This window comes from Panthera tigris, chromosome F3, assembly GCF_018350195.1.
Source record: "Panthera tigris isolate Pti1 chromosome F3, P.tigris_Pti1_mat1.1, whole genome shotgun sequence".
NCBI lineage: Eukaryota > Metazoa > Chordata > Mammalia > Carnivora > Felidae > Panthera > Panthera tigris.
The window spans coordinates 33,434,067-33,461,178 of record NC_056678.1 but is presented as its reverse complement, the minus strand read 5'-3'; the positions used below and the strand labels follow the sequence as shown (position 1 = coordinate 33,461,178).

The following is a 27,112-nucleotide window of genomic DNA, read 5'->3' as shown; positions in this document are numbered from 1 at the left end:
AGATTCGATTTCACCTCAGGTCATGATGTTGAGGTTTGTGAGATCAAGCCCTGCATCGGGCTCCACGTTGATCGTTGAGCCTTCTTAAGGTTCTCTCCCACCCTCTGCCCCTCCCCTGCTCATCCACATGTGCGTGTGTGTGTGTGTGTGTGTGTGTGTGTCTAAAAAAACAAAACAAGACAAAACAAAAACAAAAAAACCAAAAAACCCTATTCATTGTATGGGAATTCATCTGTATATTCCAGAGTTTTCATATCAACCTTCCACGAATCAGGAAAAAGCCCTGTGTTCGGATCTGGAGTCTCCGGAGTGTGGTTAACAAGCAGATGGGGTCTGCTGTGACCCAGGAGGACTTGCTCCAGGGAAGGAACAAGGCACCGCCCACATGGAGGGCAGCACTCTGAGCACTGGGTGCCCAGGAGAACAGCTCTGAAGGCTGCTGGAGCCTGAACCAGAGAAGGAAGGACAGAGAACAGAGCAGCCCTCCAGTGGCAGCTGCTGGGTGGTGAGGGGAAAGGCAGTCACGAAAGAAATGCAAGAATCTGACCCCAGGTGAGAGGAGTCGAGTTGGGGAGAAAGTTCTGAGCCGTTTCTAGAAGCAGTTTCTCCGTTCCAGTTCATGGTTAAATTCTGGTGACACAGAGCCCCAGCTTCTACCTGAATTTCCCCAAGGGAGAGGCAGAGGGATTAAACTGAGAAAGCTCATTCTGGTGTTAAACTTTACCAAGGTGAAACCAGAGATCAAATTAAATGTGTGTACTTTGCTCACATGAATCTAACAACCATCTCAAAGTCCTTGCACTGAAGCAGAGTCAATTTTACCCTCTCCACCGTGGGGACTGTGCCAATGAGCTGGGAGCGGTGGCTATGGAAGAGGGGAAGAGGGCACGGTTGGATTATGCAGGGCCCTAGATGTGGTTTTAAAATATTCCTCCTGAGTAGCAAAGGGGACAAACAGCAAATATTCTGAAAGCGGCCAGAGAGGTCATTATTGGAGGGAGCAGGAAAAACAGCAAGGTGCACTGACGTCTTCTCCAGAGGCTGGGTGACCGTGTGAGCAAATGTGATGTCAGGGACCTCCCCTCCCCCACCAACCCGTGCCTATTTTTGCGAGTCCCCTCTACCTACCTTCCCCCCGTCCAGATGCCCGTTAGGCCTCTGGGGCAAGGACTGGCACCGAACATCCTGCCAGCTCTGAGGCTGGCCCTGACGGACCCGGGGGAAGACGGAGGCGCAGTCAGCAGCCAGGTACTGGTACACCTGCCAGGTGTTGCCGAAGTCTGCGGACCGCTCAATCAGCATCCCGGCGGGCAAGGGCCCCTGCAGAGGCACAGACAGGGTGGGGGCCTGAGTGAAGAGAAGGGGCCACTGGAGAGACATCATCACCAAAAAGCCTCCTAAAGATGCACTGGTGGTCCCTGAGAATCACAGTGAGGGAAGGAGAACGGGCGAGAGGGAGCGAGTGGGCTTCAGGGCATCCGGGTCCGACGGCAGACACCCTGGCCAACACTGGAAAGCCCCATCGGGTTTTCCCCAGGGGGACCGTGGAAAGCAGGAGAACGGTGATCTACATTCCAGAAGGCATGATTATGATCCTAGTTCAGCGCACCATGCAGGTGGCCAAGCCAGAACATTCTCCCATGGTACTTCCCACAGTCAGCTGTCTGGGCCCTCCAAACCTCTCTCCCCACGTCACTGGAGAGGTCTTTCTAGATGACTACTTGACCATGTCACTCCTGCTCCAGGCCCCTCAGTGGATGTGCATTAGCTAGAGATGAAATGCAAGCCTCTCAGCATGACACGTTGTGTCCTTCCACCCTCGGTGGTTTCACCCACTTCTCGTGGCTTTCAATGCGGTCTTCGTGCTGACGGCTCCCAGCTTGGACCGTTTCCTCCAAACAGACCCACATCAGGCCCTGTCTCCTGCGGCAGCGCACAGCCCCCTGATCTCCCAAGTAGGCGCCACCTGATTTCCTTGTTCACTCTCACCTCGGTTAGGCCCTCCACCTACAGACAGAATGTCCTTTTTAAAACATAAAATGGACTGTGTCACTCCTCTGCCGAAAACCCTAGAATAGCTTCCCACTATTTTTTTCCAGCTTATTGAGATCCTATTGACCTCTAATATATGTAAGTTTAAGGTGTCCAACATGATGATTTTTGACGCATGCACAAATTGCAAAATGATTACCGCAATAATTAACACATCCAGCCCCTCACATAATTACCATCTTGTGTGTGTGGTGATAAAAGTTAAGATTTATACTCTTAACCACTTTCAGGTATATAACAGTGTTGTTAAGTATAGTTACCAGGCTGTATATCAGATTTCCAGAACTTACTCATCTTGCAGCTGGAAGTTTGCATCCTTTGACCAATACCTCCCCATCTCCCCCACCCCCGAGCCCCTGGCAACCACCATTCTACTCTATTTGCTTGAATTCAGCTTTTTTGGATTCCACGTATCAGGGAGACCACATGGTGTTTGTCTTTCTTTGTCTGACTTATTTCACTTAGCAGAATGCCCTCAAAGCCCACCTATGTTGTCACAAAAGGCAAGATTTCCTTCTTTTTTATAGCTGAATATCCCATTGTGTATCCCATTTTATAGCTGAATATCCCATTGTGTATAGCTATAGATTACATTTTCTCTGTCCATTCGTCTACTGATGGACACTGGGCTTGTTTCCATGTCTCGCCTATTGAGAATAATACTGTGGTGAACATAAGGGTGCAGATATCTCCTCGGAAGGTTGATTTCATTTCCTTCCCATATAGACCCTGGTGGAACTGCTGGATCATATGGTAGTTCTATCTGTAGTTTTTGGAGGAACCTCCATATTATTTTCATTAGTGGCTGCACTAATTTACATTCCCACCAACAGTGCATAAGGGTTCCTTTTTCTCCACATCTTCGCCAACATGCACCTCTTGTCCTTTAAGACTAGCTGTTCTAACAAGCATGAGGTGACATATCAGTGTGGTTTTGATTTGCATTTTTCTGATGATTAATGGTGTTGAGCACCCTTTCATTTGCCTTCTGGCCATCTGTACATCTTCTTGGAAGAAATGTCTACTCAAGTCCTCTGCCTGCTACTCTTGAATAAATAAATCCTAACCCCTCACCAAGGGTGAAGGGGTCCCGTCTCCTCACCTCATCTCATGCCCTGTGCACCTCCATCTCTTCAAGCCATGGGTCATACCAAGTTCATTCCCTCCTCAGAGACCTTTGTTCGGGTTGTTTCTTCTGCCTGGAATGTTCCTCCCCCTGGTGGGTTCCTTCTCAATTTTTGTTCTCAGCTTAAATGTCACTTCCCCACAAGATTTTTCATACCTTTGCATTCTTCTGCCCACATCCTGCCCACTCTACCCCATTCCAGAATTTACTTTGTTTCCTTCATAAATATCACCACAATTTCTAATAATTTATTTGTTGGCTGCCTGCGTTTTCTTCCTCTCCAGGAGCCCAGGTTTCCCAGCCTTTACACTGTCCATATTTGGAGTTGGATAATTCCTTGTGTGGACCATCCTGATCACTGCAGGATGGTTAGCAGCATCCCTGACCTCTACTCACTAGACATCACTAGATGTGTAATAGTCACACCCACAGTTGTGACAACCAAAAACATCTCCAGATCTCCAAATATCCCCTAATTGAGAACCACTACAGTAAACCATAGGCCTCCTTGTCTGTCTTGTGCACAGTTGCACCCCCAACACCTAACACACAGGAGGCACTTAGTCATTTGTTGAATGAAGAATGGATGAATCTTTAGTCTACTTCCTCCCTCCCCATTTACGTCTGCAAACTCGTCTCTCACCAGGTGGTAGCCTTCCACATCCTTACTTCTCACCACCTTATACATATTTTCCCTTCCAGACCTTGTGTGCATTCCCTTGCCCCCTCCTCAGTTACATACCTTCTTGCCTCTTGCCTCCAGGCCTTTGCACTTTACGGGTTTTTTTGCCCAGAATGGACTTTGCCCTTTACCTGGTTATCAGTGGCCTGCAAAGATTCATCTTTTCCTGGGTACCTGCTATGACTTACCCCCCAAAGACAGATCAAATTGGATGTCTCACTCTGTGCTCCCCAGCACCTCTTCCTAACCAGAGTACACATCATCTCACTGTCGGTCCTTTGTCTTCCTGACATACACTGAAGCAGCATGACAACCATGATTTAGCTTTATTCATCTTTTTATCCCTAACACCTGGCACCAAACCTAACATATAACCAGTGTTCAATATGTGTGTGGCAAGAATGGACAAAGGGATGAGTGAGTAATGAAAAAGCAATGTGACTAACAATATCCGTCCAGATGAATGTTGCCCTTCAACGCTGTCACCTTTAGAGACTGGGCATTTATTCAGATGATGCTGCCACTTCTCAAAATACTTTTGACCTTTTCTTGAGGAGAGGATCTCAAAGTTAACTTTCTGAGTCACGTCAGAAATGAGATCCTATTGCATCTTTTTCACGGTTCATTCTAACTTCTGAAAATGATTTCACCCTTCCTGATCTAATCTTATTGACCAAGCTTGATCTTTAAGTATTTGACTATTTCTGTAGAAAGAATAAAATCAAATCTTCTCTGGAAAAAAAAAAATGACTCGTGACAAATGAACAAAAATGTTCCCTCCAAAAGGAGTATCTGAGGATGCTAGTATACAAGCAGAATCCAAAAGTATTCTGGGAACTAATAGCAGTGAGTGAGTAGATTGTCCACCAAGAGGGCTGTTCCAAGAGCACATCTTTCATGGATATGGGCCACTTATTGGCCATTTATTAAACTCAATTTCATCAGCAAAATTATTAAACACATCAAGAATATACGCCTGTATAATAATTGACTGGGCCAAGCGGAATTGGTACTTGGCAGAGCTGAATTAATTAGATGGGTCGAGGATGGGGGATGCAGAGAGAAAGTGGATATATATCCACTGCATGGCCAGGACAGGAAGCCTGGAGGTGCCACTGTGCTCCCAGGAGTGGGCCTCTGTTGTCACCATGATAGAGATTCAGGGTAAGTGTCACCTCAGCCTAGGGAAGTGGCGCCTACCTACCATATGATGCCATCACCCTAAGCCTAGGGAGACAAGGACGCTGTGCTTCCTATAAGCCCAAGCCCAAATGGCCCAGGGTCCCCCTCTCCCATCCACTGCCATCCTTAGGAAGCACACCTTAAAATCCATCATGATGTCTTGAAGCTGGAACCTCCTGTCCAGGTCCAACTGCAGAGAGACAGGATTCACATCTGGAAGGACAAAAAGTAGAAACTTTAGACCAGGAAATTCTACCTTCCCAGCCCTGAAGAAGGCTCTGGACTCCACTAGCTCTCGGAAGTCAGAAACCTCGATCCTCCAATTCTCCTCTTGGAGAGGAATGGTACCAGCATGCTTTTACTTATATTTCCCACTCAAGATCCTATCTGTCCTTGGCCAAGTTTCCTTCCCATCATCTCTTGATGACCCTAACACACTAAGAGATTTCAACTTGTCTGTTCTACAAGCCCCATTCCTTCAATGAGCTCATTGTAACTAATGGGGTGAAATAAAGGCATTTCTCTCTTGCTCCTTTTACCCATTCCTTGACTTCCAGTAAATTCTTCTAGCTACAGCATTCAAAAGTTCTCAAATACAGAGGCGGTAGGTACTGCCTGTTAACCACACATGTCCCACCTCCATAAGAAATGCCTAGAACACCCCAAGGGTTCCCAGGAAACTTCCAGCCACCCCCACGCTGTGGGAGCCTCCACCAGTTTACGCCCTTACAGGAGGCTGGCGCTTACCATTCTGGGACTGCCACCAGCGCATGGGGCCTGAGGATGAAACCACATTCTCCACTCGGTGGCCATTGTAATTATGAGGCAACCTGGAGTCACACTTGCAACATTTCATCCGCCACTGAGGGACAGGGAGACAAGAGAGCCTTGTGAGTGGGGTCCAGGGAAGACTCTCCCTTACGTCCTGAGAGCCTAGAACATTCCCTCTGTGAAACCCTACCCCCAGGGATCCACTGATTTCATTAATACCCTTGGAAGGATTAGCCTCTTAAAACAAGGCTATTGTCATCTTTGACTTTAATTCTTTTGTCTCCCTCCTAACACATAGCAAAGTGAATAGCAAATAGGCGTTACTGCTAGGAAAGAGATGTGAGGTAGCAGCAAACTCTGGTACAGAACATTGCCTCAAAGAAAAACTTGGAAAGAGTACCAAGAGCAAAACGAAGAAAAGATGAGGGATTTGCATGAATGTAGCATCTTCTGTGTGCTAGGTACAGGCTGGAGAGTTTTAGATCTCATCTGACCTAATCCTGGAGGACTGGAGAAAACTGGGTTTCTGAGCATGAGGGAGAGGGGACACAGCAAAAAAAGGACAAGGGAATTTGGAGTTCCAGTCCTAGCTCTGTTACTCCATCTTCTAGGCTCAGTTTTCTCCTGTGCAGGTAGAGTGGAGGTTAGAATACAGTCATTCAATCATTCAGCAAATATTTACTGAGTGTGTACTATGTGCTAGACCCCGCTCTGGGCCCTGGAGTTATACTAGTGAACAAAATGAAGACCCTGCCCTCAGAGAGCCAACATTCTAGTAACATTTGGATGATCTCAAAGGCCTTCCAGCACTGACATCTGAGACTTGAGGACCCTTCTCAGGTTTGGCATTCCCTACCCACAGGAGAGAATCTAAGGGTCCCCCACCAAGTGGAGCTTTGTAGGTAGGTGGTCCCAAGGCCAGGAATGTTGCAGCCTTGGGGCTCAGGGCAAGAGTTCTCACATGAAGATCGAGGCAGCCAAAAAGGAAACAGCCTCACTGGGGAGCTCCCTCCCAAATCACACCTTCCTTGGCCTGCCCAAGCCCTGGGGTGACACAAGTGACACAAGAACTGAACCCCATGGACTCCACAGCAGGTGGAGACCAGCAAGCAAAAGAATAGGGCCATAGAACATGACCCTTGCTCTTTAAGTTTATGTGTGTGTGCGTATGTGTGCATGTGTGCATGCACACGTACCCCCCCACAGAGACAGCACAACCTTGTCCCAGCTCCCCCATGCAACACAAATAAACTCTGTTTTCTCTGAGTAACCAAGGCACCAAACCTTGTGCCCAGAGTAGAGAACACTATTCGGAGGGCTCCATATTCATCCACAAGTAGAAGCAAGGCTTGGACAAGAATCTCCTTCTGGGTGGGGACAACCGTATCTCCAAACACCCATGCCTCTGCTTTCCCCTAAGGCCTCTACTCACCAGAACCAGGGGAAAGCTCTGGCTTGTCCAAGGCCTTCCTGCTCCTGAACCTCTAGCCTGACCAGGGAAGGTGATAAGCCAATAAGGCTGATGTGATGTCTTAGAATGGGTAGTGTCCCCTGAACTAATTAACGTGACAGGTCAGTCCCAAAGGGATTGAGTTAATATGCTGAGCCTGTGCCTGGGGTTATGGGAACTCCTTGCCCAACACCCATCCTCCCTCCCCACGGCTGACAAAGCTTGGGACAGGGCAGAAGGAGAAGGGGAGCCAGGAGTCCTGGTTCCTGGAAACTCTACTTCCCACCCCACTTTCCAGTTCTCACCTGCATATGAGAGAATTGTCACCCATCCTGCTGCTCAGAGGTTTCTTCAGCACGACCAAACGTGTTTTATTAAACAATAATTTTTTGGTATTTAATGTTCAAATAATGGCTGGCATGCATGCTCTGTATGGAGCACTCAATGTCCTGTCCATTCCTTCCCCAGCTACATATTCCTTCAGGGTTCAGATCTCCACTTGAAATGTTGGGCATTTATTGTCTATTTATTTGCTTATATTGTTTGTTTACCCTCTGCCTCCTTCTGCTAAACATGTATACTCCACGAGGGTTTCCTCTCCTGTATTCCCAGTGCTTAAAAAAGTGCCCAGCACATAGTAGGCCCTTAATACTTAATGAATACCAAATACTCAATGACTGCCCACATTGTAATTATTACTAAACATTCCCTTACTGCAGTCATGGAGTTTAAAACGAGGGGTGGGGAAGAGAGGAGGTAATAGAACATCAGCATTATGTGACAGAGAGCTTGCCGTGGGCTAGGTACTGTACCCAGGTAATAAGGAGTATTTTTCCTATTTTACATTTGTGAAAGGTGAGGCTCAACAGGCTAGTGAGTTTTCTGCTGATAGCCAATGTCGGCACCAACACAACACCAGAGAGGGTCCCCTACCAACCCCCCCTCCTCTTCCTCTTTCCCTCTCCCTTCCTCCATCAATGTTGCCCTCTCACTTCTGCTAGGAAGCCAGGTGGGTCCACAGACATCACGGAAGCACAGTAAAGGGTGACAATCTGTGTCTCACTCAAAGGGCTTGGCCTCACCGTGTAGCTGACCATGGGGGAGTGTAAGTTGGAGAAAGCGCTTTGGGAAGAAAGCTGGTTTCTCAGGCTGACCCAGCTCAGTTAACACAGAAACTGTAGATGTGTCAGTGGCTGAAATAAATACCTGAGCACTTAAAATAATCCTTTCTGGGCAAGAGAAGCCTCTTGCTGGAATCTGACTCTCCTCCAGAATCCTATTTTGGTCCCTGGCAGTGAGCATGCCCTTCTCCCCACTCTGCGCAGCCTCTCAGGGGCAAACTTTTCCACTCCCCATCCTCCGTCTACACTCAGCACATGTCCTGCAGAGAGACAAGGGCCAGCTGCCTTCCGGCCGCCTGTCACCAGAGCTCTCTCCTCAGCTCTGCTGGGACCCGATCCCAGCCTGTTCCCCGGCCAAGCAAGCACCAGAAACAAGGCTCTTTCTTTCCTCGGGCCTGGGGCACAGGGGCTAGAACAACTCAACCTGGAACTGAAAAATGACCTTCATGGTCCCAAAAGATGAAATATTATGTAACTATTAAAAAGACTGGTCACAGGAAGTTTTCAATGACATGGGGAAAATGCTTACCATATTTTGTTTTATGAAGAAAAACAGTTGGGAATAAATGTATATAGGTCATGATTATATATATATATATATATATATATATATATATATATATATATGATGTATACATATATCATATATATACATCATATATATGTTTAAAGGAATATAATATAAATATAAATAAATAAATATAATATAAAAGGAATATATATATATATATATATATATATATATATATATATATATTTTAAAGGAATAGAAAGTGTTTGGAAGGACATATACCAACAGATTAGGTTGAACAGATGAAATTACTTCAGCCAATCTGACCTACAAAAATGGCAATGGCATGCAATTTAACCTAATATATCTGGGTAATCGGATAATAAGGAACTCTTTTCCTTATATGTTATTCTTTAATAATTTTAAACTTTAGTACCTTGGAGATACACACACACACACACACACACACACACACACACACACACACACTTTTATGCCCAGGAAAGTAGACATAAAACTAAACAAACTAAAAATCTCCAGGGTGTTCAGTATGGGCTTTTTACCCTGCCTCCTGGCCCAGTCTTCGGAGTCAGCTGGGGGTACCCAGTGCCTGCTCCACTTCCCTTCCACGTGTGCAGAGACTGATGGAAGATCAGATACCCGCGTGGGCTTAAAACCTACGTGCTGCTTATCCTAGTAACATAGCTAAAGGAGGGATTTATTACAATCCTTAGAGACAGGCTAAGCCAACAGGCTTGGGCCAGGTATTTTAAGTAGCTCTGCTCGTCAACTAGCTAGCTGGCTGGAGACCTGAAATAGAGCAGCTTATGGCAGAAGCCCACGTGAAGACAAGCTGCTAACTTTCTCTTTTCCTCTGTATCTCAGTTTCCCTTTCTATCTATTCTTGCATGCTTATATGAGTACGTGTATAAACGTGTGTGTGTGATTATCAATGCGAGGTTCTTCCCCTCATGTGTGTCAGGCGCTTCCATCTCTCCCAGAGGTGGAAGGTCTCAGCTGCAGCAGCCTCCCTCTGGGGTCAACTAGTGAGCGTTCTCCTGGCTGCACGACCTCAGAGACGCAGCAGTATTATCAGTTCAGCCTGTCAGGCCTCCAGCCAGTTTGGCTCCTACTTACTCTCCATCTGGAAAGGTTGGGCCTCTTCCCTCATCCTAGAGCTTTCTAGAAGCTCAGCAGTCTGGGGGGAAGAAAAACCCTCCCAGAGAGCTAGGGGGAGAGCAAAGCAGAGAGCAAGAGCCAGCAGGAGCCTGAATCACAGTGGAAATGGGTGGGAAAAGGAAGGTAAACGCAAATCAAAGCTCTGTGCCTTTGTAGAACACAGAGCTAACTCTAGGGGAAAATAGGAAAACAGCCTCTGGTTTTCATGGCCCAGTTCCCTGCCATGAGCAAGCCAGTGGCTGCCTGTGTCTATCTAAGGAGATATCATCAGGGTCATGGCTGCCAGCCAGGGCCAAAAGAAAGGAAGCCGAGACCAAAAAAAAAAAAAAAAGAAAAGAAAAAAAATCCAGCTGCCTGCAAGAAAAGACATTCTCTCCACTTCAGCTTCCTCATTGGTAATATGCAGGGGTGGAATGAGATAATGAAGTTCCCTCTTGCTCTAACATGCTATTAGAATTCTTCCCTACTCCAGCTTATCTGCTCAGAAGTTTAAAAACACTCCAAACAAGAATGCAAAGGAAGGAAGAAAAAAAAAAAAAAGACACTGACCAGATGCTGTACTAGAGCAATACTCTTCTCAGCTAAGTGGGCAGAAGAAGGAGCCCTTAAGGTCATTGGTCAGCAAGGCCTCCATTAAACCCCACTGGGATCCAGAAGCCTCAGCCTTTCTACATTCGTGGATATTGCCATTAAAGGTCAAAAGTTGGGTTCCACTATGGTGCTGAGTGGGAGGAAAGCCCCAGTTCTATAAGGCACTTTCAACTTCATCTTCTCTCATCATGAAATAACATCTTCACCAAAGCCTTAAGCACTGCCCTTATCACCATCCAAAGTAAGTTCAGTAGGCTGACTTTCTGAAGCTGATTAAAGATGATGTGCACCACACACCCAGAAATTACACTGCACCAGGCTCTCTCCTGAGCACTGTGCATACATTATCTCCTTCCATCCTTCCAAAATCTCTGAGGTAGGTATTTTACATTAAATGATGGGTATACTCATTTGACAGATAAGAAAGCAAGTCTTAGAGAGTTAAGAAATGTGTCCAAGTTCATAAAGCTAGGAAGAGATGAAGCAGGGATTTCTGTCCCAAAGTATCTGCCTTTAAAATTTCTATTCCTGTTCTGATCCAAGGGACACAGTGGTGACTTGGCAGCCACTGGCAGGGACCAGAATTGGTTGTCAGGATGCTCCCTCTCTTCTTCCCTGGGAAGGACAGCCTCAGCCCCAGCCTGGACCTTTACAGAAACAGAGATATTTCCCTAAACCTGAGTGCAGGGAATCCTTTGCCTGTCTGGACCTCTGTAGGCTCTGCCAGTAACAATGGTTCCTATAGCCTCCAAAGACAAAGAAGCAAAGTAGATCTGCAAAATGTTGCCTAGAGACTTCTAGGGACCTGAACCCCAAAAGCAATTGAGTGAGAGACCAGGCCAGCAAAGTTTGAGGCCACCTGGTTGGTCCAGGCCTTCCCATCACATCTTTCCCTCCTCTTCTGTACTTTTAGCCTACAAGCTGTGCTTCCCAGCCCATAACAACCAGGCACCCAGAATCTCAGATTCCACCAACCCGGGTTTTTCTTCCTTCTGTTAGCAACATTATCCCCCAGTGTCCCTATCCATTTCCTCCTAGCCCTCAAAACTTACCCATCCTCGGTTTCACTTTCTTGGAACCCTTTTCAAAAGCCACAGCTCATTTTCTGACAAGCAAACCCTTCTTGAAATATAAATGGTTGATGATATGGTGCCTTTCCCAAGAGCGTTTGTATTTTAAACAAGGAATTCAACAATGCTTCATCCAAAAGAGTGAATCCCCAATGGCAGGAGCTTTGGAAGTTTCAGAATGTCTGAGAGCTTCTGGGAAACGGGAGGGCAGACATTTTGGTTAGAGACAGTCTCAAAGTCTTCTGTGGGCACAGGATAAGGATCTCAGGATATATATGAACATATCCTCTGTCTACACATTAGCCATGCCAAAGGTTAAGAAAACAGACAATTGTCAAAGAAAGTCAGTGTTTGTTGGGGTTTGTGCATGTGGGTGTGGGTGCACTTACATGCATGTGTGCAAGTGTGTGCCTGTATGTGTGTGTGTGTTGGGGAGGAGGGGATGTGAACTGGATACTGCTCTTCAGCTTGTTTCCAAAAGATCAAAATGACAGCTCTTTGGTTTACATAGCTAATTAACCTAAGGTGTGCATTATGTAAAACTGTTATTAAGGTAGCTGAGTAATTAAGTTTTCCCCAGAAAGGGAGGGAGTGGGAGATAAATAAGCATTTAGGGGAGCAGACACAACATTGGAGGAGACATTGTCAGAAGCAGAAATCAGGGCTGGGAAGCTTCCAGGCAAAACCCACTGGTTTCTGGGGAGCCTGCACCAGCCCAGAGATGATCACATGGCATGGCTCAGCCCCTGCCAGACCATGAGGAACCCAAAGGGTCACACACAGCCCAGCCATCTCTGAGAAGCAGGCAGAGATGCTAAAGCTTAGCAAACATGAAGGCCAACTAACTCAACTCCTTTATCTCGCAAATGGAGAAGTGGTGGTCTAGAGGGAACCCATGGGCTAGTAAGGTTCCATCCCTAATCTAAGTGTCACAGCCAGGATCAGAACCAGAGAGTCCTCACTACCTGTCAGGGTGACTTCATTGACCATAATTATCTCCAGAGTCTCCAACAGTCCACTGCAAATCAGATTGGCAGCAGCCACTTGGAAGCAGAGTGGGCTGGCCCAAGGATGGGTTGATTTCCATAAGTATGTGAGTGTGTGTCCTAATCAGGGAAGAAATGCTCAGAGTATGATTCAGAGATGAGGCAGCCTTAGCACGCAGACACAGGTGCCAGTAGGCAGGTGTGTAAGGGAAGAGGAGATGGAACATTTAGCATCTTGCAGACACTAGCCATGGTCACTTTGCTCATTCCTTTGTACAGTCCTCCCCACTCATTGGAGTGGGTGCTGTCATTACTCTCATTTTTCCAATGAGGAACTGACGCTCAGGGAGAGCACAGAAGCAAACAAGGATAAGGGGGCAACACAGATGTTCTTGGAGCTTTAGGGAACAGCGAGTTTATCCAGAGGTTAGCTAGGAGCTAGAGGAAGGAGAGCAAGGAAACAGGGCCATCCTGGTAAAGAACAGCCTGGGCCCAAGCTTAGATAGTTAAAGGTCAGGACCAGAGGGGCAAAGTTGGGGGTAGGGTGCCATAAGGCCAAGCTGACCAAGTCCTATGTCCATTGCAAGGGATGCAATATGGACCCCAAAATCTCAGAAGCAAGCTCTTGAGGCTGATGGGGTTTAGCTACTGAGACCAAATCAGGGAGAGGAGGTAGGATGCCAACAGGCAAAGACTGGCACACAAAAAAGGAGCTACACTCTGAGACCAGGAGCTGGGAGAGACAATTTTGGAACTGGAAGGAGTCCCCACTGCTCCTGCAATTCCCATTCCACTGAGTCCCTCTGGGGTGGACAGCAGGGGAATGAGCAGTGCAGAACGTCCAAGAGTCATAAATCTCCAATGCGCTTGCATTCGTGCCACATCAGTGGGCAGGCAGCAGGTGCTGGGTAAGGCTGTAATTGGCTCAGGGCTCGCCATGTCACAGAAATAGAACAGAGGCACTAACCAGAAGCTTCGACTTAAGGCAGGTGTGTATATCAGGGCAGGAGCTGGTAGAAAGGGGTGAGGGGGAGAAGGGGGAGGGGAGGGCACTAGCAGTGAGGTTCTGCATCATGTCTCATCTCCAGCCAGGGCTGGCCAGGACACCCCCCATCTCTAAGTACTCAGAAAACTCAACACCTGTGTGTTTCCATCAGAAATTTGGGGTCCCAGCACACACCCAGACCCTCCCAATAGCTCACAGAGATAACAAGTGTCACCACATGAAGTATCATGAAAATAGATTGAGATAGTTTATATAAACCTCTTACTATGATGTCTGGGACACATAATATGTGCCTAATAAATTATAGCTGCTATACATACCATTTGATAATAGAATAAATTAAACTTAAAAACTGGAATTGGAACTCAGCAGAGTTAAAACACTGATTCCTAATTGTCATCACACAGCCACCACAGCACCCAGTGTGTGTCTTTAGTGTATGTCTTCATGGCTGCCACCCAACAGCCTCTAGGAGGTAAGACAGGTAAGAGAGAGGATGAGAAATGAAATAAGGGAGGAGTGGAAGGTAGGGGGAGAGAAGCTGGTTTCCGACAGTCAGCTCATTTCCAGAGAAAGTTGGGGCCAGGAGCAAACCTGCAGACACTTTCATCTAACACTCACTCATGGAAGAGGAAGGAAGTCTTAGAGAGGGGTAATATCTTGCCACAAGTTAGTGGCAGACCTGGGACTACACATTGCATTCAAGATGCCCTATCCTCTACTCTTGAAAAGAGGTTGCATGGCTTTATTCCCCCTTATAGAAAAGGGGGGAAAAAAGCCAATCCTTCTCAACTTTCACAGCAGCAAAATAGCTGATATTTATCCATCCCCAGGGTTGCAAAAGTCTAGACTTCTCTTTTGCAAGCACCACTTTGCTCTCAGGGGGCTATTTAAGAGCAGGGAAGGGAGTTGGCACCCTGGGCATCTGAGAGAGGCAGAGGGCAGGCCAAGGTGAAGCCAAAAGCCCAAGGCTTTGGGGACAGAGGCTGTCCAGACAGGGCTGGGGTTGAGGGGACATGCCAGGACAGGGGCTCTGACTTCTCCTTGCTTCTCCTTCCAGAAGGCAGGCCAGCCTGAGGAAGGAGGTCAGCAGAAGTCTCCCTGAAATTTTTAGACATACCCTAGTAACATGAGATTTTGAGGGTGTGTAGGAAGGGGGTGGCTAAAACCATTCTGTTGCCTAGAAAGCTCAATATTTCCAGGTCCCCTGATGCGTGTGGAGTAATCTGGGCCCACAGGGAGTACTTGTCTTATGCTGGCCATCTTACCCAACACTGTCAAACAGGGTTTCCTATATCCAACTGGGTGAGCAGCAGAAACCACAGCCATCTCTGTTCAGTGCCTCCAAAGCCACTACCCAGTACCATCTGTCATTAAAAGTAGCCAAGAGAACACTGGTGACAAGAAGGCCAGGGAGGCCCAGAGGCGGTATCAGATGCCACCTCCATCATCCCAAGGACAAGGACAGTCTGGAAAGAGGACACCACAGGCTCTCTGTGAACCCAAGTCTCTGTCATGGCAATCAATCTCTCTTACTCCCCTTCTGTCTGTTTCTTTCTTTCTCTCTTTTTCTGAAAAGACTAGAGATTCGAGGAAAACCACTTCCTCACCCACTCCTTTGTCCAAATCTTTGTCTTTGGGGCAGAAAGATGGCCAAATGAGACTTGCAGCTGGGAAACAAGAAAATGCTAAGTGATTTCAGCCTTGGTAAACATAAGGCACCAAGAATGATCCCCACCTTATTAAAGAGAAAAGAAAAGATGAGCGCCTGGGTGGCTCAGTCGGTTAAGCGTCCAACTTCGGCTCAGGTCATGATCTCACGGTTCGTGGGTTCGAGCCCTGCGTCAGGCTCTGTGCTGACAGCTCAGAGCCTAGAGCCTGCTTCAGATTTGGTGTCTCCCTCTCTGTCTGCCCCTCCCCTACTCGCATTCTGTCTCTGTCTCAAAAAATAAATAAACATTAAAAAAAAGTTTAAAAAAGAAAATAAAGCCAAAGTTCCTACAACAAAGGTCCACAGGCATGTAGAAGAAAAAAAAAAAACCACAAAAGCTCTTTAAAAAACTCAGTTTCCTAATCAGGCCATGTCAATTGACAGGTCCTAGCGTTTGAGTTTCTGGATTTGTTCAGCTTGTGTTCTGACTTATCAGCTGAGCTGCCAAACCTCCTTTCTGGCCTCATCACTTCTTGGTCTATCCTGCTGATTTATGTTCTTCAACAGCAGTTGGGATGTTTCCCACTTTGCCTGAGTGGACCAACGAGGCTGAGAGGTAAGCTGGCTCTTCATACATGATAGTTGCAAAACACAGAAGGTAAACTCCAGCTTATAATCATATATTGTCCCGCTAGCTCTGTCCACTCATATCCCAACACTGGCCAAAGAGATGGTGGCAAACGAGTAACCATGGCACAACTTAGCTCATCCCACAGCAAGAACACAACCCAGTGCACACATCCCACCACCTATGCTCCATCAGCCTTGACTTCATCCACCACCGACATGTTAAACTCTACATACTAAAGGATCAATACTCATCCCATTGTCTGTTCTCAAGACTTGAAAACCTGTCCTGCCCATGCCCAAGGACTGGGGAGAGATTTCAGTTTTATAAGCAGAAGAAGAGAGGAGCCATCCCGCTAACTCTGAGTACATTTTCTCTTGCCCAATGAAGGAGAAAATTCTGTCAAGGCAGTGATCTGGCCTTATATGTTTCTTGCATTCTCCACAGTGCATGAAGCTGGGGCTATACCAAGTACATTCCAGGCATTCTGTGAACAAATGGCAGACTCACACACAGCCCAATCTTGCCTTTTCCAGCCCTGGAGGCCATGGTGGTAGGGCCTACCTCGCCATACTGGGTGCAGTAGGTCTCAGGCTTGGTCAGTCCACAGGTGGATGAAGCATGGAGAAACCGGGTCCTCCCAATGAGCAGGTCCCCAACGGGTGGATAGCAGGCCCCACGGGAGCAGGCTTGCTGGGCACACAGGAAACTGGGCAAGACTGAAATCACAAGGGTGCTAAGTTACAGCCTAGAGAGAGGAGGGTCCAGCAGGCCACCCAGTATCCCCCAGGGAAGCATAAATCAGCTAGACTAGCATGCTCCCACTTGGTGGTGGTGGTGAGGATTGCAATCCTGATGCTGCTAGGTAAACAAAACAAAACAAAACAAAACAAAACAAAACAAAACAAAACAAAACAAAACAAAACCCTGATTTCATGTTCCATAACCCATAACTTAAAAAGGAAAGGAGGGGAAACACTGGCAACCAAAAACCCTGGATGATCCTGAAATGTGGCATCCATATGTGGCTTTTAGAGTCAAGTTGCAGGCACATGCTCAGCCACCAGGACATAGTCCTCAATCTCTTCACTTGCAGCCTGGCCTCCGTCAGCAACCAGAGCAGTGCTGGCTGCTGGCCATTTGTGCAACACCAGGAGATGCCTGCAATCTTTCTGCTCCTTTATCTGCAAAGTTGACCCAGCCATACTCAGTGAGTGCCCAGTTACAGACCACTGTAAAATCAAGCCATGATGGCTCTGGAAGCAGCCAGAGTGAAAGGCTAGGAAATTAGCTGTGCAGGGCACTTGGGAAACCATGAGCCACCCTCAGGTAGAAATAAGAAGACACTTAGGAACCTCTCATCTTCTCCAAAGGCCCAAATGAGCAGGGAAACCTCATGGGTGCCCCAGTAGACAAGTGCTCCAAGCTCAAGGACTACAGGGTGACAGATGATGTTCGTACTTTGGTAAACTATCCTCTTACCCATGGTGTCACCTCCCTGCTATATAACAGGGCGTGGAAAGATGGGAATGGATACTTACCAAAACCCAGGAGTAGGAGTGGCCTCATTTTCAGCCAATAGGGGAATCCCCACAGAGGCTCTCACCTGGGACAGAACAAAGCAGCTTGGATTAAAAAAAATCCATAAAACCTCTGGGGCATACTAGCCCCCTTTACCTAGGGTCTTGACCTAGGATACTTCCGAGCAGCAGGTACATTTGTAGCCAAAAGCTTGGAAAATGTCAGAGCCCTGAACCCATGTCTGAGCTGGCGTGTGTCTCACAGCATAACCTGGGAAAATGCCATCACCTCACAGACTTCGTCTTCCCCCCCTGAGATGGAAGGGAAAGAGGCTTGGCCCTACCCTGCCCACACAATCGTGGGGAGCAGAAAAGGGCTGGGCCCTTTGCAGAAGAGGAGCTATAGAGACCTTGTTACTACTCCAAGAAACAGAGTTGGCCTTTCTCAGGGCTTAGCCCAACATCCAGGCCCAAAGGTGAGTGGGTCAAAGTGACGGAGGGCCTGGAAGCGAGCTCTCTCTGCCACTGCCATGGTCTCTAGTACCACCCAGGCCACCCTAAGGGTGAGACTGTGGTGGCCACAATTCTGGGCTAAGCAGGTAGCTGGGATGTGATGGGAAGAAAGGGGAGCCTGGCAGAATTTAAAAAGTGAATGACGATTTCATCTGAACTGAAAGCAACTCAAAATGTCTCCCATTTTGGCCCAGGCTGTGCGGGAGGGAGTCCCCAGAATGGGGATTCTGGAGGCTGAGGCTGGATACTCAAAGGGTCCCTCTGGGGGACAGGCAGGCCTACTGTGCTGAGGCAAGCCCCACCCCAGCTCAGGCAGTGCCCAACTCTATCTTCGTTTGGATGTGTGCCCTGCTCCAGTGACAGCCACAAACTCCCTTGGCTGGGGTGGAAGAATGAGGCGGGGGGTGGGGGTGCGGGCAGGACAAGGCATGGCCACAGAGGAACCTGGGGACACTCCTGGCATCTTTAAATTATACATCCTAATTCATCAAAATTGTTTTACAATCCCTCCCAGAAGATTCAGGGGCCCCAGGAGGAGATGGGTGGCCTGATGTTGCGCAGCTAAGCATGGCCTAAGAGGAGACCCGTTTTTTGGTTTTTCATCCAGTGCTATCTCTGTGCTTCCACTCCCAGGCTAGAATCTTCCACGACTAGGCATCTGAGTGGCCCTTGGAAGAGCTCTAGCTGGGCCAGCCCACACTTTCTACTACTCTTTGTGCTCAGCCCCGATCTGAAGCTGCTTTTTTATGTCACCGAGACTCTTATCAGATGTGAAAAAGCAGCCTAAACAATGGCAGACATTTAACCTAGCCTTTGGAGGTGAGCTTGCTTGCTTGGGTGAGCTCCCAGGAAGGACTGAATCAGGCCCTGTAGCCAGGCCCCAGACACCCAGAGATACAGACAGCCCTTCCCCCCTGCGTCTGGCCCTTACCGGGCAGGTGAAGGCAGGTGAAGACAGGTAACATACCTTGCTCCGTGCTGCCTGCTCTTCTTTCTCCAGATGGCCTCTGAGAGCACCCCTTGAATGTGGGGGCTCCTCTCCTGGCTCCCAGTTTTTAAAGAACGGCCTCACCTCTGGAGACTCCCTGGCTGGGCGTAGCCCACTGCAGGGCGGGCCTCAGGAATCTGGCGGCTGGCACGCCCATCTGCCGTCACAGCACCCCCACCCCCCCAGGACAGGACTGGGCAAGTGGGTCGGTCTCAGAGGCCTCACAGCGAGCTCATCAGTCCCTGGCTGCCCATGGGTGTCCTGGGTGGGGGGTGGTTGAAGGGAGCCACTGCAAACAGAAAGCACCAGGCAAATGTCAGTGACTCCAGGGGGGCAGGGAACAGCACTCACATTGTGATAGACACCACACTTGGCACTTTCCCAAGGCCTATAGGGGTCAGCTTCCTCTTGTGTCCTGGACCACCCTGGACAGAAGACCAAGCAGAGGACACAAAGGTCAGGGCTATTATATATGGTATTATTGCCCAGACCTGTCACTGGGCTTCAAGGGGAGGAGAACTAAACATCCAGGACCCTGGAAAGCACCAGACCCCTCCCAAGGAGGGGGGAGGGGAAGTGGAAAAACCCTACTTCGTGGGGAATTTGCAGACCCTTTAGGTTCATCAGGAAGGGGTCAAAGCCCAAGGAAAGCTTAAGGGAAATAAACAGGAATAAACTCTAAATGCCTACCCTCCGACTCCCTCTGCAGGTTGGCAGGGAGCCCCAGGACAGGTAACTACCTGTGAGTCACTGCCCCCAGCTCAGTAAGGGCTGGTCTCGGGGCCCCACCCTTCCAGGGCAGGAATGCCAGCCTGCAGGGCCAGAAAACAGACCTGACTGCAAGTGGTGGAAGGAAAGGTTAACCACAACTAGACCCACTTCCCCTGTCTGCCCCCTCCCCCCACCGGGCCTGAGAACACAGCTTCCTTTGTGGGATTCTGGGTGCACCCTTGCCTTAGGGCCCCCGGGCTGAGAGCCACTATAAATGGCAGTAACAGACCTAAATGGAAAGGCTGGTCTCAGAGGACACTCATCCCCCAGGTTAGGGTCAGAGAGGGCTTTTAGAGAGATCTGGAAGGTCACCCAGTCCATATCTTGGCACTGTTGAACTGGCATTGTCTTGGAACACCGCTCGCTGCCTCAAAGTTTCTATTTAAAGGAGACTCTTAACTATCCAGTCCAGTCTGTCAGTGTCTCCTAAGCAAGAAGTTCTCTACAGTTTGAGGGTAAGTCCAAGAAATTGGTTGGAGAACCCTTAAGGGGAAAATGTAGAATTTTGTGGATTAAACCGGGCGTTTCTAATCTCAGGTTCTAATTTAGTCCAGTAAGCCTAGGTGGGCATGGGAAGTACTATAATTAGCAAATGGGCAATAAGTTATTTACACACATAACAAACACTCCAATAAATGTTAGTGTCTTGACCCCTGTAAGAATTCCAGTGAAATCTGGTTTAACTCAACAAGCCACAGTCAGTACGAACAGCTCCCCTACATGGGCCAGCCTCTGCAACAAGAACACAGAGAGACCCCCATCACATCCTCCAGAGAAAGGTCACTGCTGACACCCACCCCACCTCCTGGGGCTTAGAGTCCACCCGCCTGGTCTGTGTCTCCCCACTTCTCCAGCTCCCTGAACTCTAAGCTTCCAGGAAGTCTTCACCCTCCTGGAACTGCCCCATCCCTTGCCCATCACCAGGAAAGAGGATGTGACAAAGAACTCGTTAATAGTTAACCAGCAGAAGGAGCCGGTGTGGCAATCCCAGACTGTCAGACGAGGTGGGGCAGGTGTGTGGTGGGCCGCACATTGAGTGGCTGGGGCCCTTCAAATCCCCCTCCTTCTCCTCCCTTATGAGGCCAGGAGCCCGGGTAAATAAGCCGTTAGTGTTTCAGACTTCACAGGCTGGGGCAGGCCCCAGGAGTGGTTTCGCTTCACAGAGGGAAATGGCAATTGCTCCGTTTGGGCACCCCCCACACTCTGGGCCAAATCCAGGACAGTGTTTCTGCAGACCCCCAGGGTAGGCTTGTCAGCCTGACTCCTCAGGGATACTGAGCACTCTCCAAAGGGGATCTAGAACCCTCAAGATGGCAGGGCCCCAGGCACAGGCTTTGAACTTCAGAACCCAATTTGTTCACAGACAAGAAGCCTAAAATAGAGCCAGAGGCTGGGTTAGGACCTGGCCAGGGCTAAAGGGCAGGTGGGGGCATCACTACAATGCCCCAGCCTCCCTTCTGTGTACTCTTCCCTCTCTAACTGCTTCCCATCATCTTGTTCTGGAGCCCTCAGCACCACCACCCTCCCACCAACACCCCCCCACACACCCCTCCCACCAGCCCTGGCTCATTAGAACTTGAGCTTAGGGAAATGGCTACTCAAGTTATCCTTGACTCCTGTCTCTCTTGCACCCAGATCATCCTATCAGGAAATGCTGTTAGCTCCCCTTCCAAAGGCAAACAGGACCAATCACGTCCACCCTCTTGGCCTGAGCCTCTCTTCCTCAGACTTCTGCAAATCCTTGAACTTTCCTCTTCTTCCTCCTAACTGGTCTTCAGTAGACCCTCTTCTGTTCAGAACCCTGCACTAGCTCCCCATTATGGTCAGGGTCAAAGCCAAAGCCCTTAGAGACATCTGCGAGGCCCTATGTGATCCAAACACCCCCATGATTCCTCTGTCTCTACTGATACTGCCCCTCACTCCTTTCACCCCAGGGGCATGGCCTCCTAACTGTGCCTCCAAACCACCAGGCTGCTTCCGTCCTAGGACTCTGCTGCCTTGCCTGGGTACTTCCTCCCCGTGGAACACTGTCCCCTGGGTGTCTACAAGGCTAACTGGCCTACCTCTTTCAAGTCTTTGTTCAAATGTTACTTTCTCAATGACTCTGACCACCCTATTTAAAATGACAAGCAATTTCCCTGCCCAATCCCTGTCCCCAGCCCCCAGCACTCCCAACCCCACCTATCCTACATTATTGGTGGGCTGGGTCTTTCTGGTTGTGGTGTGCAACACTTACCAGCTTTCCACCAACTATATAGCTTACCTATTAATCACGTTTATTTTCTGACTCCTTCCACCAGAATGACATGTTCAAGAAGGCAGAGATTTTTGTCCCTTTTGTTCACTACTGTTTTCCAAGTGCCTTGAAATAGTGCTTGGCACATAGCAAGTGCTCACTCTTTGTGTAACGAACAGGTTCACACCGAAGTGTAAATAAGGGATGTAGTTTAAGGAGTCCCCATGCACTGTGGGTGTATTTGCGTTCTCAGAGGGGACAGTCTGGGCCTCTAGTCACCGGAATGGACGGCTTATAGTGGAAATTCCTGTGGCAGTCAACTGCAGAGAGGGGGGTCTTTCTGGAGGCACCTACCCCCAGATTACATAAATGTCACCATGTTGATGTAGGCAGCATCCTGTGTGCTTATCAGTCATTCCTGGCAATGTCTCTGACAGGGTGTGGGGGTGGCATTAGAATCTCCAGTCTCCATTATCCATCTGTCAGGCTCAACCCATCCAAATCGTCAGGGAGATCAGCCAAGATCTGATCAATGAGAGATCAAGGGATAGGGAGCAAGGAGAGGGAAGGAGAGAAGAAAGGAGAGGAGTTTAAGGTGGATAAGAGAGCCTGGTGCAGGCTGTGAATGCCGGATCACAGGTGTCGGTAGGAAGAGGCACCAGGTGACTAAGGCCCAGGCACCACCTGAACATGGTGAGTCATGGCTGAGTCTTCGTCTGTGGGACAGGGTAGGCTCCAGGAACAGCCCTGGGGATTCGCCACGTGACTCAAGCTGGCGTGGCCCTTCACACCTGCACCATAGCTCAGTGGCCCAGACATTGGTCACTCTTCCGTGCGCCTCCCCCAAAACCAGAGAGAGACAGTTTATTATGTTACTGAGCACAGGCAAGAACCCAGCCTCAGACAGAGGCCAGCAGAACAGGGGCCTGGGATGCCTGTCAGGGGCTGACTCTCTTTCGTGCCCTTCTCTCTCCCCTACCCTCACCTCCTCAGCCTGAATGTCTGCCCAAAGGACAACGGCACACATTGGCTTGGGCCTGAGGTCCAGGAGAAATCAGGCAGTCAACTTAAAATAACTACAGCTAACATTTTACCAAGTGCTCAGGGTGTGCCAAGCACTGTTCTAAACCCTTTATATGTATTAACTCATTTAATACTCACTACATCTCTGTAGAAGATGGCACTTAATCATCCTTCCTATGCAGATGAAGAAAATGAGGCACACTTTCAGGAACTTGGTCCCAGCTAGTAAGTGCTCATTTGAACCCAGACCAGTTTGCTCCAGCGCTCATATTCTTAACCATCACTTAGAGCCTAACATCACCTAAATTCCCTGTCTTTCCCTTTGCTAATCTTTGACCAGAACCCATCAGACTCTGAACTTCGTGTTTACCAAACCTAATCAAGACCCAACATCTCTGAAAATGCCTCTTTGAGCTCTTACTCCAAATCTTGGAGGACTGGTGTTAGCTGGGCGCTCCTGGGGAGGCAATGATGCTGTAGGAACATCCAAAACAGACACCATTAAGTGCCTTCCTGTTTGTTTTCCACGTTGACAGGCTCTCTTGTGTGGGCAGAGATGAGGAAGGGGCTGGCATCCAAATTCCCCATCTCAGAGGCTCAGGCACATACTGGTAGGGTTTCCCCTCCACGCTGACGGGGAGCTGTTCTGACTGAGGACTTGAGTACCCTATAAGGAATGGAAAGAGAGAGAAAGTAGCCGGAAACACATCACAGTGACCTAAACACAGTGTATGTGACAGGATGACACAACTTCTGCCTCGCCACAGGAAGGGGGAATCCCCTCCCCTGAGGTCAGGCTCCTGGGTCACCTCAGCTCCTTCTATCTCCCAGGGTACACCCCCAAATGCTCCACCCTTCCCTCCTGAGGGGTACAGCTCAGTGTAGCCTGCAGCTTGCTGGAGTAGAAAGCTGGCCTATGTCTGGCCCATTGTTGGCTGGCTTCCCAGAGAAGAGGGAAGAATATGTTGGCATTTCTACCACCTGTACTGTGGGTTCCTGACCTTCCTCTAGCAGACAAGCCAGCTCATGACCAAGCATTCTCCACCCCAACCGCCTCCACCTCTGCTGTCCAGTCACTGTCCTCAGGGTATTAGGTTTTCGAGATCTACACCCAACCTCTGTGACCTTTGGCCACAGAGATGCCATGTGGAGCTCCCCATGTGGCCATGGCCCAGCCGGAGAGGAGAGAGACAGATGCCTGAAGGGGGCAACATGCAGCCGCGCGGCAGGTCAGCAGCCTTTGGGGAAGACACGGAGGGGGACTGTGGGCATTTGCCTCAGGAGATCTGCTCCCCGACCTAGCAGAGGGCTGCCAAACAGGACTTCAAACTTCTAAATACAATCCCAGAAAGGGCCAGTAGGCCGACAAACTGAACATCCAAATGTTCAGACTGGCGTTTGTTGACGGAGTATGGGGAAGTGAGCACTTCGAGGTTTGAGGGGGGAGGGGGGCATCGGTGTATCTGGCTCCACATCTGGAATTAGCCCCAACTAAAGGCTTTTAATCAGCACCTCCTTGCAGTGCTTGTGGCCGCATAGGGTCCACGTATGGACTGGAGCATCTCAGAAATCCTGGTCCTAGCTCCAGCTCTGCTTCTCAACTAAAGTGTAAACTAGGGCAAGCCCCTCGCTGGGTCTCATTTTCATCATTTGAGAATACAGGTGTTGGATTTTACTGGTTCTCAATCCAGGCTGTCCCTCAGAACCACTTGCAAGACTTACAAAATCACAGACTTAAGCCAGGCCCCACCCCCAAATTTAATTGGCTTGCAGAGTGGCTGGGGCATTCAATGTTTTTGAATCTCCCCTAAAGCCCTCTCCAGTTCCAGAATGTTCTGCTCTCAGGGTGGACAGCAGTTAAAGCCCGGACCTCAAGGTGAGCGAGGTGAAGGTGAAGGTCTTGACTCTGCACCCCCAGCTGTGTGCTTTTGCACAACCAAAATGGCTTGCCTACAATGGCAATATTAGCCATCTGCCTCGTGGATCCTTATAAAGTTTAAAGGAAACAATGCAAACTTGTGGCCTGGCTAGGTGCGTCCTCTATAAAAGATGTCTGTGCTCACGTGCACATCACATGCAGGCGTCAAGGCCTATGATAAGCAGAATCTGCAGTTGTTCTTATCAAAATGCAAATATCAATCCCATCCAGATATTTCATAGCTCACTTACCGGGCAGCAGGCCATCCACGGAAGCCCCAGGGCCCAACCCGAAAATCTGTGCTTTGTGCATTCCACTCTGTGCCTTAGGGGCTGCAAAGTCCTCAGAAGCCATGACTTGGACCAGAAGGGATGAGGGGACACTCCGGGGACCAACGAGCTAAGCTCCCGAGAGCAGGGCGATGCTCCTAGCATTCCTGCACAGGGAAGGACAGAGGGTAGAGGGCAGGGAGTGTTTACAAACAGAGGATAGAGGGCAGAGGAACAAGTGTAAGGATAACAGACTTACTGTTTTATGGCCATCAAGATTTAGCAAAACCAGAGTCCAACACCTGATAAAGATAGGAGTCAAAGCTGGTCTGGGCAGATGTTTTGTTCTTAACTCAGGGCAGCTGCCTAGCAAATCTGAGGGCGATAGATAAAAGGCACTTTCTTTTCCTGGGGCCTTTGTTTTACACAGATCAAAGCCTGGGCAATATCCCAGCAGAGAAGGGTGATGAGTCTTTATCCAATCTCATTCCTTCCCTTGAAAATGTGAGTCAAAACTGACTCCCTTCTGATCTAAAATACTGATAAGAGATTTAATACTGATAAAGAGGGAAAAGCTGATGGGATACTGTTAAGTGGGGCGGGGGGGGGGGGGTGGAGACTTAGAAAATAAATGTACATAAAATCTACTTAACTCTAAAGAAAACTAATATTCAGAGAGAAGACAGGGAGAAAGTAGCCATGTTAATATTTCCTATCTCTTTCTTTCTTTAAAAAAAATTTTTAATGTTTATTTTTGAGAGAGAATCACAGAGTGCAAATGGAGAAGGAGCAGAGAGAGAGGGAGACGAAGAATCTGAAGTAGTCTCCAGGCTCCAAGGTGTCAGTACAGAGCCTGACACAGGGCTCAAACTCACGAACCGTGAGATCATGACCTGAGCCAAAGTCGAACGCTTAACTGGGGCCACACAGGTACCTTTCTTCCTTTCTTTCTTTCTTTCTTTCTTTCTTTCTTTCTTTCTTTCTTTCTTTCAGAGAGAATGAGTGTGAGCGAGGGAGGAACCAGCAGGGGAGGGGCAGAGAGAGAGGGAGAGAGAGAACCCCAAGCGGACTCCACACCTAGTGCAGAGCCAGACACGGGGTTCAGTCTCACAACTGTGAGATAACAACCTGAGCAGAAATCAAGATTGGGATGCTTAACCAACTGAGCCACCCAGGCTCCCCTTCCTGTCTGTTTCTATTTCTCTGCATGCCTTCGTCTTCTATAATGAGCATATTTTATTCGAATAATCAGTAAACATAAAGTAAAAAGCATCAGGGTGAAGACAGTAATTTTTGTTCATCTACAAACTATTAATCCATCTCTCTTTGCTCCCTCCTCTGCCCTGAACCACTATACCCAGGGACTGCCCAGGAGTTCACTACAAATTTTCTAAAACATTGTAGATTTTGTAAGATATGGCTTCCCTTTCTTAAGAAAGATTGCTTCTTGGGGCTGTTAGAGTTCTTATGTCAAGAAAGCCCTTAGCATAGTTCCTCAATAAATGTATGTGCTAATAAACGTGTAAGGAAGAACAGACAAAAAGAGAGGGAGGGCAGAAAATGTAACAAGTAACTACCAGCACCTTATCTTCCTGCTTATATGTCTCAGGGCAAATCAAAAGAAAGAAAGAGTCAGTTCTGGTTTATCTATATTTTGAGGGGAAAGAGGAAGTGAGGATAACTAAAATTCCCACCCTCATCCAACTTTGCCTTTCCCATGCAATTCTCCCAGAATAACATACCTAATTCTGAACTTCCCCATTGCTCACTCAGAAATTTGCATACCCAGCAGCTCCCAGTGCTCAAGTATAATCACACATTTGGATTCCTAACTGTGATGTTGCTTCTCTCGATCTGATGTGTGTGCA

At 48.4% G+C, this 27,112-nt stretch overlaps 1 protein-coding gene across 12 annotated transcripts in view; it reads right to left on the bottom strand.

Annotated features, from left to right (window-relative positions):
* LAMB3 (laminin subunit beta 3) overlaps positions 1 to 27,112 on the bottom strand; it is a 164,289-nt gene that overhangs the window by 18,562 nt on the left and 118,615 nt on the right. For 9 of the 12 annotated variants that reach the window (XM_042976615.1, XM_042976611.1, XM_042976608.1 and 6 more), the window contains 8 exons: positions 25,227 to 25,411; positions 22,389 to 23,724; positions 19,007 to 19,316; positions 17,548 to 17,612; positions 16,571 to 16,725; positions 5,790 to 5,904; positions 5,182 to 5,255; positions 1,129 to 1,320 (listed from right to left, as the gene is read on the bottom strand). In XM_042976615.1, the coding sequence (XP_042832549.1) occupies positions 1,129 to 1,320; positions 5,182 to 5,255; positions 5,790 to 5,904; positions 16,571 to 16,725; positions 17,548 to 17,575 (564 nt within the window). In that variant the 5' untranslated portion in view covers positions 17,576 to 17,612; positions 19,007 to 19,316; positions 22,389 to 23,724; positions 25,227 to 25,411. The remainder of the gene's footprint in view (positions 1 to 1,128; positions 1,321 to 5,181; positions 5,256 to 5,789; positions 5,905 to 16,570; positions 16,726 to 17,547; positions 17,613 to 19,006; positions 19,317 to 22,388; positions 23,725 to 25,226; positions 25,412 to 27,112) is intronic. The other 3 variants (XM_042976618.1, XM_042976619.1, XM_042976617.1) reach the window with 3 other exon arrangements.